Source organism: Elephantulus edwardii, unplaced genomic scaffold (assembly GCF_000299155.1).
Source record: "Elephantulus edwardii isolate Elephantulus edwardi_28Jun2011 unplaced genomic scaffold, EleEdw1.0 scaffold00043, whole genome shotgun sequence".
In the NCBI taxonomy this organism is placed as follows: domain Eukaryota; kingdom Metazoa; phylum Chordata; class Mammalia; order Macroscelidea; family Macroscelididae; genus Elephantulus; species Elephantulus edwardii.
Genome location: NW_006399793.1, coordinates 19,907,914 through 19,921,170, shown reverse-complemented (window position 1 = coordinate 19,921,170; position 13,257 = coordinate 19,907,914). Strand labels below are relative to the sequence as shown.

The following is a 13,257-nucleotide window of genomic DNA, read 5'->3' as shown; positions in this document are numbered from 1 at the left end:
TATGTCTACAGTAGTTCTAGAAAGCTTTAGTAAATCTTACAAGAAGATGTAATTATTACAAACCCATTCAAGGAGTTTGCAAAGGTGAAAAGTAGCAGATAACTAATCTATGCATTTATAAAGGAGCTGCAGTCACTCTTCCTTTGATATTTTATATATGAAAATATATTAATACTGAACTTATAAGTTTCTTGAGGCAATAACATTTGACATAATTATAAGAATATTTTATAAAAGGAAGAGGACTAACATTTTAAAAGTGCTGGAGGGTAACTTAGTACAGAATTACAGAATCATTGAACTTTGCCTAATATAGAATATTATGGAGTAGACAGCTTGATTCTCTGATCCTACACAAGAGAAAACTGAGAAAAGATTATCAACATCACATTGATTATATGGGTTTTTTTCAGGTTGTCATTCTACCTCTCCTTACACACTTCCAATACTGAGAAAGCCCTCTTTTCTTGTTGCTACTCTTCCTACTTTTTAAAATATCTTAAATTGTAATCCAAATTTTACATTCAAATAAAATTTTTACATTCTTTATTTTCTTCCTTTTATAAAAGCAGGTCATAAAACAACATATTTTATCTGAAAGTTGTTTAGTAGACATAGGCTTCCATTATTTGAATAAGGATACTTAGATGATGCAGAACAAATAAATATGAAAGACCACATTATTTGCTGATGGTTTGAGGAAAACTAGCTTTTCTATGTAAATAATTCCTACCTAACAGCTCATAATATTAACAATGTATAACAACATCATGTAGAACAAAACAAAACTGTACCATCTTTATAATCTATGCCATGTATAATCTCATTGTTGCAATTTCTGTGTCAGTCCATCTCATTGAGAGTCATTTTTATCTTTCTCTGGCTATTTTTCAAGCATAACATTTGTTTCCAAGATTAGCCTCAACTAATAACGTGACCAAAGTATGTGAGTTGAAGTCTTATCTTTTTAATTTTTAAAGAGCTTTATGGCTGCACTTATTCCAAGACAATTTTATTTGTTCTTTTTTACAGTGAATGGTATACTCTCTACTCTTCACCATCAACACAATTCAAAGTGCCTGTTTGTTTTTCTTCTTTATTCACTGTACAACTTTCAAATGCTTATTATTTAATTGTTAATACCATGGCTTAGTCATGCACTTCTTATTATTTACACTTACATCCTTGTTCTAGAATATTTTAAAGAGTTTCTTTGCAGGATATTTACTCAAAGCAAGACATCTTTTAATTTCTTGACTACTATTTCCATGAATACTGACTTTGGATCTAAGTAAAATGAAATCTTTAACAACTTAATTAATTTCTCCATTTATCACGATGTTGTTTATCAGTACAGTTGTGAGAACTTTTGTTTATTTATGGGTGGGGTATAATCTATATTGAAGACTGCAGTTTTTGTATCTTTTTCAGCAAGTACTTCAGATCTTCAGTTTTAGAAAGCAGTGTTGTGTTATCATCGTAATGAAGGTTGTTCATAATTATTCATACAATTCTAATGTAAAAGTCTCTTTCCCCCCTTTTTAAATTATTATTAATTTTAATTAAAATTTACAGAGACTTTGGATTTCCATTCATTCATTGTTACACTTCTCTCCCTGCCCAACCCTCCCCCCCAAGTTCGTTCTTCCCTTTGAAAAGTAAAAGGAAAATTCTTTCATTGTTATTCAACCCTCCCCCCAAGTCCAGTCCACTATGCAGTCTTTGAGCTAGACTCCGGTCATGACAATAATACGTAATCATACATCACTTTTAAACAGTTTTCTCCCTCATCTGTTTCAATAGAGTGTACATTATTTATCCCATCTTTCTCATTCTCCCCCAAACCCAATGTCAGTCCCATTTTATAACAATGGCATTATGCAGTATAAGTCTTTTTGTTACTGAGATATTTTACTCAGCATAATGTCCTCCAGGGTCACCCATTTTTAATACTATTGCATGAGTTCCTTGTTTTTCAATGCAGCACAGTATTCTATTATGTGAATATACTACAGTCTTTTTTTTTTTTTAACCATCTGTGACATTTATTCAAGCACACAAGACCCCCCGGTGTGCAGACCCCAAGGTACCTCAGTCTTTGTCCCTGTCCTCACTGCTGAACTTCATTTACTTCTGTGTCTCTTCTCCCTGCCCTTCACCCTGTCATCCCTAAAGTGTCTGTCTCTGTCCCTGTCCCTCTCCCAGCTGTTTTCGGGCCATGCCCTGGCGGCCTCTCTGTCCTGCCACCGTTTCTCCCGGCCCCTGTCATGGTCTCGATCCCTCGGCCTCGAGTCCCAGTGCCTTTCCCGGGATTGTGATCGCTCCCTCCTTTCTCTTTTCCCCTCTCGGTAGAGGTCATTCTTTACCACGGGTAGGTTGATGGGTTTCCGGAAAGGTCGGTCCCGGCCCCCGAATCTCAGCTGTCCCGATTCCTTCTTGCCACCCAGTCCCCCTCCGAGCCGCCGGGGAATCCAGCCTTTGAGTGTCCTTTCCAGCTCATAGTCTACAAAGATCTCGTTCTGGTCGATAATCAGGCCATCTGCATCTCTGTATGCGTTGACCAGGGACCGCTCATCCTTGTATTCCACGAAGGCGTAGCCCTTTGAAAAGCCAGTGACAAGGTCCCTCACCAGCCGGAGCCGCCGGATTTCACCATACCGGGAAAACACCTCCCTTAACTTCTCTTCTTTAGTCTGCAAGTTGAGCCTAGCCACAAACAGGGTGAGGAGGGGATCTCCTGTGACGCCTTTGTTGGGGACATAGCGAGCTAGCATTGCCCGCCAGATGGCCCGGTCATGGGGCTCTTCATCTGTGCCATCGATGCTACCAGCTTTAAGTGGGTCGTACTCCTTGGCGATAGGCATCCATTTGTTGGTGCTCGATGATGATGTGCGATCATGCCGCATGGTCCCAATCGAGGCTCCCCTTCCAGGAGGCTTGAAACGGAGGACACCGACCTTCTAGGTGGAATTCTTTTTTCGCTTTTGTCGATCTGGGGCTCCCTCTCTCCAAATCGCTGCCAAGCCACCTCCAGCGAGGTTCGAGGGTTCTTGTTCCGCGGCGACTGCACCGCGCGAAGCGACAGGAGAGTCCAGGTTGCGGACTCGACCGGATTTCACATCGCGAGGCACAGATTCGCCATACGCCCGGATTATTTTTGCGTGTGTTCGTGATAAGAAGATTAATTGCATCACTCCAGGGCAAAGGGTGTAACCTTTAGAAGAAAATACCTTGCGATTTTCTGGGTTTTAGCGCGACATCCAAAACGCCCAATTAAACAATTCCTCTGATAGACTTTCGAAAGTGCAGTTGTGTGGAATCAACTGACTCTGTCTCCCGCAAGGAAAGGATGGATTTATTCGTAAATTTTCTTGTGAGAATTTGATTACATTATGGTTCACTCCTTCGAACATGCATATCCTTGTTCAATGAAATTTTGCACCATTTTTTCCTCTCATAATCCTGATCTTTATGTATCTTTGGGAGTTGTAAACATTGTTGTTGTTGTTATGTGCCGTCGAGTCGTTTTCGACTCATAGTGACCCAATGCACAACAGCCCTAAACCCTGCTCTGTCCTGTGCCAACCGCACTGCCTCTGACACACCCATCCCGATTTACAGCCTTTTTTATAGCCCAGATTCTTGGCTTATTTACTTAGCATACGAGTTGAATAGGTATGATGAATGGATCTAACTCCTGAACATGCTTTCTCATCTATGCCAAGAAATTTATAAAGAAGTGGCCAACTGACAGGAGAAAAACTATATTATGGCCATTAAAAAATCCACAGATGATCTAGCATGGGGAAATTATTGGACAAGATTATTAATGCCACATACAAGTTAATCTTCTAAAGATTAGTTAATTATCCCTAGAGCAGCATATTAACAAGGAACTGCCAGAAATTCAAACTGGGTTCAGAAGTAGCTATGGAATGAGGTATATCATCGCTGATGATATTGATGGATCTTGTTTGAAACCAGAGAATATCTGAAAGTTTCTTGTGTTTTATTGACAATGGCAACTATTGCATTGTGTGGATCATAATAAATTATGGTTAACATTAAGAAGGCTTGGAATTCTAGAGCGTGTAATTGTGCGCCTTTGGAAATTGTTTATGATTAACATATCATAGCTAATTAAATACCTAGGTGTGAGAAGCAGAATTCAAAAGTTAATAAAAGAAATTACAAGAAATTATTTTGTTATTTAGGGGCAGAGCAGAAATTATCTTGTAAGCAAAATTTCAAAACCATAAAACATAAGAGTGTTGGTTTTGTTGTGTGCCATTGAGTTGGAACAACCCATAGCTGGTCTTCTAGTGGGTTTTCAGAGGCAGTAAAATGGAGGGAGAGTGCTCATATTTCTTCTGTGGAACAATTGGTGAATTCGAACCACGTGCTGTCAGAATTGTAGCGTGGTTTCTTACCAGTAGGCCAACAGAGCTTTTCCGTAAGGCTTGAGGGTATGTTCAGTGAAGGTTATCATTGACAAAGAAAATGAATAGCTAGAAGAACTGAAGAAAAAATGAAAATGTAGTATTCAAAACTGAGATTAGCATCTAGAAAATAAGTAGGTTTTGCAAATTAATAAAACAGGACAAAATAAAATAAAAAGGGCCATAATATTTGAAAGGCAATTTACAAAGGGAAATTCAAGAAGTTACTAAGCAACATAACACTAAATTTACTTTGTAATTCTGGAAATTCAAATTTAAAGCAATATGAGCTGTTTATACTCTTATACTTCTTTATATCTATGTCAAACTTTTGATAAAAAGTAGAAAACTATTGAAAGGTTTGGAGGGAATATAAGAAACCATATTCACAAATAACCAATCAAAGTGAGTCTGACTTATAGTGAATCTCTATTGTGTTGCTGAAGCTGTAAATTTTTATTTGAGGAGACTACCCATTTTCAACACAGCAGCTGGTGGGTTTGAACTACAGATCTTTCAGTTAGCACCTAGACATGGTTTTACATACACTATAGCAGCAGGGCTTCTCCATTATTGCTCAAAGAGTCTCTTTGCCATTGAATCAGAACTAGCTCATAATTAACCTTCCAGTAGGTTTTTCAGAGGCTGTAAATCTCAAGAGATTGTTTATCTTTCTCCTATGGAGCAGCTGGTAGATCAGACTTGCTTGCCATTGCGTTGGCGGCACATTTCCTTAACTAATACCAGAGACACAGACATTTAGGGAAGCCATCTAAGCTGATGCAGCTGAAATTAAATTTGTCATGTTTTATGTTTAAACTACCCATTTCCTCAATATATGTTCTATGGACTTTATCTCAGAGATACACTAAAAGACATAAAAAGACATAAAAGGATGCTTATTGTAGCATCATTCATGGTTATCAGAGTTAGAATCAACTAGTTTCCTATGACTGGGAGTTCAAGTAATAGAATGTAGTGGGCTATATAGAATAGTAGGTAATGGTTAGAAACAATTATATTCACGTAGTAAATATACCTGGATTTTAGGAATATCATGCTTAAGTGTAATAAAATAAATAAGAGCATGTGTGGCATGCAAAACTATACCTGAAGGAGCTGTTATATTAGAATTTATAATTTGCACCTATTTATTAAAAACAAAAGAAAATATTGAAGCTATGTCTCACATATTTCTGGCATGTGGCCAGGTAGGACCAAATTTTGGAGAAGGACGTCGTCCTTGAAGTGACAGTCAATCAACACAAGAAAAGAAAACGTTGGGTGAGAGAGATTGGCACAGTAACGATGGCATGTGTGTCAGGGACAGTGAAGCTGGCTCAGGATAGGACAAGATTCAGAGTCATTGTTCGCAGGATTGGGTGCTATGAGTCTTGGTTCTCTTGATGACACATAACAACAACAATGGAAACATCTAAACTTACTTTTACAAGTTCAAGGAATAAAATGTTCTAGTTAATTATGAAGTTTTCTTTTTAAATTTTTAGCAGTAGGAAGAATAAAGCTTGCCAATAAAATATTCCAAAGTGCTTGGCTACTAACCAAAAGGTCAGTGGTTTCAATTCACAAGTTCTGAGGGAGAAAGATGTAGCTTGCTTCCTTTAAGGTTTACAACATTGGAACCCTCATAGGTCTAGTGGTAAGAAGCTACACTGCAATTCCAAGTCATGTAGTTTAATTTTTTTCTTTACAAAATTTTATTTTGTACTGGTTTGCTTACAGAGTTAGTATGTATTATTTTTCATCTAGGATCTTTTCCTCTCCCTCCACCTATCAAATTGTGCTACCCTATGAATAAATCCCCTCATCTTCACCACCCTGTCCCCCTCTATCCTTGTCCCTTGGATCCTCATACTTGTTCTACATTAATGGTCTTATACAATATTTCTCTTTAAGGGACTGAGTAAGTTCATATAGCATAGTGCTCTCCAGTCCTGCCCAAGTTAGGTAGTAATTTACAAAAAAATCATTGCTCCCACATGTTGCATAGTATTTCATCATGTGAATGAATATATCATAATTTCTCAATCCATTCGTTTGTGGTTGGACTTTTTGCCTGTTTCCGTGTTCTTTTTATTCTATAATTATATTTTATTAATTTTCATAAACATTTACAGAGATTTTGGGTTTCCATTCATTCATTGTTGCACTATTCTCTCTACCCTCCTCCCAGTTTGTTCTTGTCCAAATGCCACAGTGCTTGTCTAAGCCAGTTCTGATTAATCTTCTTTGTCAGTGTGTCCTTTGCCATTCCCTATCACTCCTCCCTGAGAGAGACTTCACCCTGAGTCATAAGGAAAAGGGGATGGCGTATTCTCTTAGCTACTTCCTGCTGAAAAGGGACGCTGTGGGTTTCAGGGTGAAGATCTTCTCTCACTACTCTAAAGGGCCCCTTTGGCAGTAGGAAACACATAGACTATTATGGAGATTGATTTTGGAATTTAGATGCACTCTTATTGATTGTGCTTGGCCGTACATGTTCATATCCTTGAAGATGTATCATGGGGGTGTTGCAACCTAGAAGACACAAATTTGACTAACAAGTTATAAGTACATGAGTCCAAAAATTATGGAAAAGTAAAAGAAAAGATTCTTTCATTGTTTTACAAACCCTCCCCCAGGTCCCCTCCACCATGTAGCCCTCGCTCTAGTCTCCTGTGATGACAGAAATACCTAGTTATATATCTCTTTTAAACAGTTTTCTCCCTCCTCTGTTTCAGTGCAGTATACATTATTGAACACATCTTACTCAGTCTCTCCCCAACCCCAAGGACAGTCCCATTCTACAACAGTGGCATCATGTAATATTTGTCCTTTTGTGACTGGGATATTTCACTCAGCATAATGTTCTCCAGAGTCAACCATTTTGAATAATATTGCATGAGTTCCTTGTTTGTTAATGCAGCATAGTATTCCATTGTGCGAATATACCACAGCTTCTCTAGCCATTCGTTTGTTGATGGGCACTTAGGTTGTTTCCAACTCCTTGCTATTGTGAACAAAGCTGCAATAAACATGGGTGTGCATATATCTGTTTCCGTGTTCTTGTGATGGTAAATAATGCTGCTCTGAACATTGGTGTAAAAGTCTCCGTTTGAGCTTCAGTTCTCATTTTCTTGGGGTCTATTCCAAGCAATGGAATAGCTGGGTCATATAGAATTTCTATGCTCAGCTTTTTGAGGAAGCACCAAACTGCCTTCCAGAATGGTTGTACCATTTTACAATCCCACCAACAACGTATAAGAATTCCTTTCTCATCCCATACTCTCCACTATTTATTACTTGTTGTCCTGTTAAGCTTTGCCATTGTTACTAGAGTGAAATGGTATCTCACTGTGGTTTTGATTTACATCTCTCCTACTGCCAGTGGTTTGGAGCATTTTTTTTTTCATGTGTCTGTTGGCCATTCGAATATCTTCCTCTGGGAAAAATATTTCCATGTCTGTTGCCCATTTTGTAATTGGGTTATCAGTCTTTTTCAGGTGGAGGCCCAGGAGTATTCTATGAACTTTCATTATAAGACTCTTGTCTGAGATGGTATTGCAGATGTTTGTTCTTAGTTGGTGGGGTTTTTTTTTTGGGTTTTTTTTCATCCTGTTGGAAAAAGTTTTGATGCACACAGGGATTTAATCTTCAGAAGATCCCATTTATCAATTTTGTGCTCTTCAGATTGTGCGTTTCTGGTTGTATTTGGCACTCACTTTATACCACAGACTAGGTTCTCTAAGCTTGATCCCAGTTTGTATTTTACAAACTTTACGGTTTAGGTCTTTACTTCCAAGTCTCTGATTCACCTTGAGGTGATTTTTGTGTATAGTGTGAGATGTGGATCCCATTTCATCACTCTATAGGTAGCAGTCCAGTTTTATCAGCATCTTTTGTTGAAGGCATTGTCATTTCCTCATTGAATAGGTTTTAGTTCCTTGTTGAATGCAAGAGAATTGAGAACCCAGAAATGGACTTATTATTTGCCTATGGTCAACTGATATTTGACAAGACATATAGTTTTAATCTGTGAATTGCTCCATGGGAGAACAATGGGCAATCTCCTCCCGTGTGATTTACTGCCTCTGAAAACCAACTAGAGGGTCAATAATGGGTCAGTTCTGACTTGCTCGTACACAACAACTTTATACTATGGTGTCACCATAACTCCAAACCTACTGAATAGCAAAGAGGTAGGGGGAGTTTATTGTTGTTTTTATTTGTTGTCCCGCTCTGAACTGTACAGTTTCTGATTTGAATGTCACTGTTTCTGTTTGTAACCTACTTTGAGAACTTGACACCTTTGAAATATTTTATATCTGCTTCTGAAACTTTTTTTCTCTATGAGAATATGGTCTTCATGATAGAAATTAATTCAGAGCCCACATGATACAATTTTCAAGGGCCAGTGACTTATTTATTTTTTTAAATACCTAATAAAAAAACCCTTTTGAAATCTTCTATTCATCTTCTTAACTTCTTTCCTATTCCCTCTCCAGCCTCCTCTGTCTGCTCTGTTTTAGAACAGCAGTGCTATGCAGTATTTATCCTTTTGTGTCTGAGATATTTCACTTAATATAATGTCTTCAAGGCTTGTCCATGTTAAGTAACTTTTTACTATTTGTTTTATAATGCTTCATAATGTTACATTGTGTCAATGTACCATTGTTTTTCTGTCCATTGCTATATTGATGGGCACTTACTTCAATCTCTCTTTGCTATTGTGAATAAACAGATGTGCACACATCTGTTTGAGTTGTGAGCACAGAATATCAATTGACACTTCACCTAAGAGGACATTCAGATGGCAAACAGACACATGAAAAATGTCCAAAATCCCTAGCTATTAGAGAGATGAAAATCAAAACAGTCATGAGTTACTCCAGGAACAACAGCAAAGTTCAACAGGCTAGCAAGCAACAAATGCTGGCAAGGTTGTGGAGAGATTAGAACTCATTCACTATTGATGGGGATATAAATTGGTATAATGACTATGAAAGGCAGTCTGGCGCTTTCTCAGAAAATTGGAAAGAGAAATTACATTTGATCCGTCAAGTCCACTGCTAGGTATTTCTCTAAAGACACCAGAGCCACACTCAAAATTTTCTTTCTTGATGGCACATAATAACAGTATTTTGTTACCAAAGATCAGATCTTTGATTAGGCATTATTTTCATGACAACCGTCCAGAATAAGAGGTGCATAGCAAAGTGGACTGAGGGGAGGGAGGAAATTGTGCAACACTGAATCTTTTAAAAGAGAAAAGGGACCTGAGGGAGAGGGTAGGGAGGAACATTTGTAACAGTGAATGAATGGAAATCTAGGTTTTCTGTAAACTTTTATAAATTTCCTTAAAATATCAGTAAAAATATTTTTTAGAAGTTCCAAGTCTAATGACCTAAAACAAAAGGTTGTATCTTAAATGATACAGTGTGTATATGCATCCTCAAAAGCATCCATTGTCATCAAATGTCATCTAACCTGCAGTGACTCTATAGGTCAGAGTAGAACTACTCTAAAATAGTTCCAACACTGTAATCTTCAGGGATTTTAGGACTTTAGGACAATCATATCTTTCTCCTACAGAGCAACTGGTTAATTAAACTGATTAATTTTTGGGCTAACGGCTGAGTGATTATCCACCACACCAATGAGCTAATGATGTAGCCAGTCCTGCATAAATGGATGCAATATTCCATTTATTTAACAACACTTTACTGAGCATCCCATGGGCTAAGTACTGTTCTGGGCATGGCAATTCCAAGAAAAAAAGGAAACTGCTACTCTCTTTAGGAGCTCATTATACTAAGGGAGAGACATGTATAAACAACCAATTTATAGCTCAATATATATTCCTAATAGTGAAAGCCTGCTACAAATGAATATATTTGTTTGTTTATTTGCCAGAGAGGGTCAGGATTTGCAAATAGACACAAAAAAATAGACATCTACAGATGTCTACAGTCAAATGGAGCACAGTCTTACTTCTTCAAAACCCCAATGGAATAAAAGAATCCTTTCCATAGTGCTCTGCAATTACTTTGGAAACAATAACTTATGCTTTTTCCAACAGAATCTCAGAAATGTCAAACTTAAAAACTTAGCATTTTCTTTTTAACTGCATTGTGATTTGGATGGCAAAGTAAAATTGAGACCAGTTTCACTTGCTTCATATTTTAAAAACAAATATACCAAGTTATTACGTTGATTCTGGTGAAGGAAAATGTTCTCTACAGTATTTTCAAGGATATAGTCTTTAGACAATCACCACACTTCCCTTCCAAGATGCCTTGAGGTGGGTTTGAACTATAAACATTTAGATTGAGCACTTAATCATTTGTATGGGGAGAAAAAGATGGACTGTCTCCTCCTGTGAGTTTTACAGCCTCCAAAAACACTTGCTGAAGGGTCAGCTGAAATCGATTCAGAAGGCAATTAGAGTTGAGTAAAGAAGCCTTACTAGCTTTATTGCACTTTCATTCATGTTCTCTGAGAGGCAAAATGTACTTCTTGATTTCAAATGTCTACGTTTTCTTGTCAATACTCATAAATTAACTTTCTAGGCTTTTAGTCTTTGTAATATCTGATTTCTAAAGATTTTTAAATTTTTCTTAAAAACTTATTTTTTATCTCTTGTAGTCAATTCACAGCAATTTTGGCTTTTAGTTTTTCAATATAACCCTAATTTGCACCTAATTAAACTTTAATACTAAAGAATTAGAATTTTTGCAGATACTGTACCATTCATTGCTTATTTTTTAATTTTAATATAGTAGCTTAATTCTATAGTGCTTTGTAAAATTGCCTTAAAATTGGAGTATATTTTATCAACAGTCAAGCTGGAAAAATAATTTTAAGCTAAATGTTTATTCTTGAAATAGAATAATTTCTTTTTTTCCCAGAAGTAATGAACCCAAAAAAGTTCAAATCAATCTGTATGTTCAACATAGCTGGATAATTTGGAGTAAAATACACCACACACACACACACACACAATTTTACATACTTCTACTTCATTCTTCTTATTTTCACTATCCTTCAGATCTTACAATGATTTTTTAACTTATTTCATTCTCATTTGAAATTATGTTCTTTATACTGTACTAAGGTGTAATTTATTGTTGTTGTTATGTGCCTTCAAGTCTCCTGTGACTCATAGTGACCCTACATAAAACAGCTCTGAATTCTGTTCTATCCTGAACCAACATTGTTGTCTCTGACAAACATATCCCCATTATCCCAGTCATCGAGTCAATCCATCTCATTGAGCGTCTTCCTATCTTGTGCTGTCCCTCCACCCTACCAAGCATAATGCCCCTCTCCAAGGACTGGTCCCTCCTTGAAACATGTCCAAAGTATGTCAGATGGAGCTTCAGAATCTGTCTCAAAGGAGCAGCCTGGTTTCACCCTCTCCAGGTTGAACCTGTTCTTTTAGCCGTCTATGCTATAATCAATACTCTTCTCCAGAACCATTGCTCAAAGGCATAAATTCTTCTATCATTATAGTCATTGTCCATCTTCCTGATGCATAACACGTAATTAATTGTGAAGATATCGGCCTGGATCAGGTTCATCTTAGTCTCCAGACTTACACGTTGCTCTTCAATACTCTGGAAATGTGCCTGACAACAAACTTTCCCAACACAATACTTCTTTTGATTTTCTGGTTGCTGATACTAAGAATATTGATTGTGGGTCCAAGCAAACTAAAGCTATTAACAATGTCAATCTTTTCACCATCAATCATGATGAGCCAATTGGACCAGTAGTGAGAATCTTTGTTTTCTTGATGTTGTATATCAACCCATATTTAAGGCTTTAGTCCTTGATATTTTGCAGCAACTGCTTCAGGTTCTCCTCAGTTTCAGCAAGCAGGGTTGTGTCATCTGTATAACACAGATTGTTGATGAGTCTTCCTCCAATCCTAATGCCACATTTCTTGTCATAGAGCTCAACCTCCTGAATGATCTATTCTATATATAGATTGAAAATATATGATGATATAACACATTCCTGGCGTACACTGTTCCTGGTTTTAAACCATGTAGTGTTTACTTACTCTGTTCTGACGACTGTCTCCTGGTCCAAGGGTAATATGTTGTTGTTGTTGTTATGAGCTGTCAAATTGCTTGCAACTCATGGAGACACTATGTACAATGACCCTGAAACCTGCTTTATCCTGGGCCAACTTTATTGTCTCTGATACACTTACCCTCACTACCCCAGTCACTGTGTCATACTATCTCATTGATTGTCTTCCTCTCTTTCTCTGCTACTCCATCCTTCCAAACATGATGTCCCTCTCCAAGGACTGTTCCCTCCTTGCAACATAGCCAAAAATATGTCAGATGGAGCCTTGGAATCTTGCCTTCAAGAAGCAGACTGGTTTCACCCTTTCCAAGGATGAACCTGTTTGTTCTCCTAGCAGTCCATGGTATATTCAGCTCTCTTCTCCAACACCACAGCTTAAAGGCATCAAGTCTCTTTCAATCATTCCTACTCATTTTCTAGTTCTCTGACACATAACAAGCAATTGTGAAGCCTATGGCCTGGACCAGGTGCACTTTAGTCTCCAGAATAACATCATTGCTCTTCAATACTCTGGATAGGTTCCTGACAGCTGACTTTCCCAATGCAATTTGCCTCTTGATTTCCTGGCTGCTGGTACCAAGATCATGGAGTCAAACAAACTAAAGATGTTACCAATCTCAATCTGTTCACCATCTATCATAATGCTGCCAATTGGACCAGTGGTGAGAATATTTGTGGGTTTTTTTTTTTTATGTTGAGCTTCAATCCATATTGAAGGCTG

The 13,257-nt window shown here is 37.6% G+C and overlaps 1 protein-coding gene across 1 annotated transcript; it reads right to left on the bottom strand.

Annotated features, from left to right (window-relative positions):
* Positions 1-2,123: 2,123 nt before the first annotated feature.
* LOC102870922 (U11/U12 small nuclear ribonucleoprotein 35 kDa protein-like) lies at positions 2,124-2,906 on the bottom strand. Its single transcript, XM_006885396.1, has one exon. The coding sequence runs from the start codon at positions 2,904-2,906 to the stop codon at positions 2,124-2,126; it is 783 nt and encodes a 260-aa protein (XP_006885458.1).
* Positions 2,907-13,257: the final 10,351 nt, after the last annotated feature.

Coding starts and splice junctions, on each gene's coding strand:
- LOC102870922 (XM_006885396.1), bottom strand. CDS start 2,906: ATGCGGCATGATCGCACATCATCATCGAGCACCAACAAATGGATGCCT.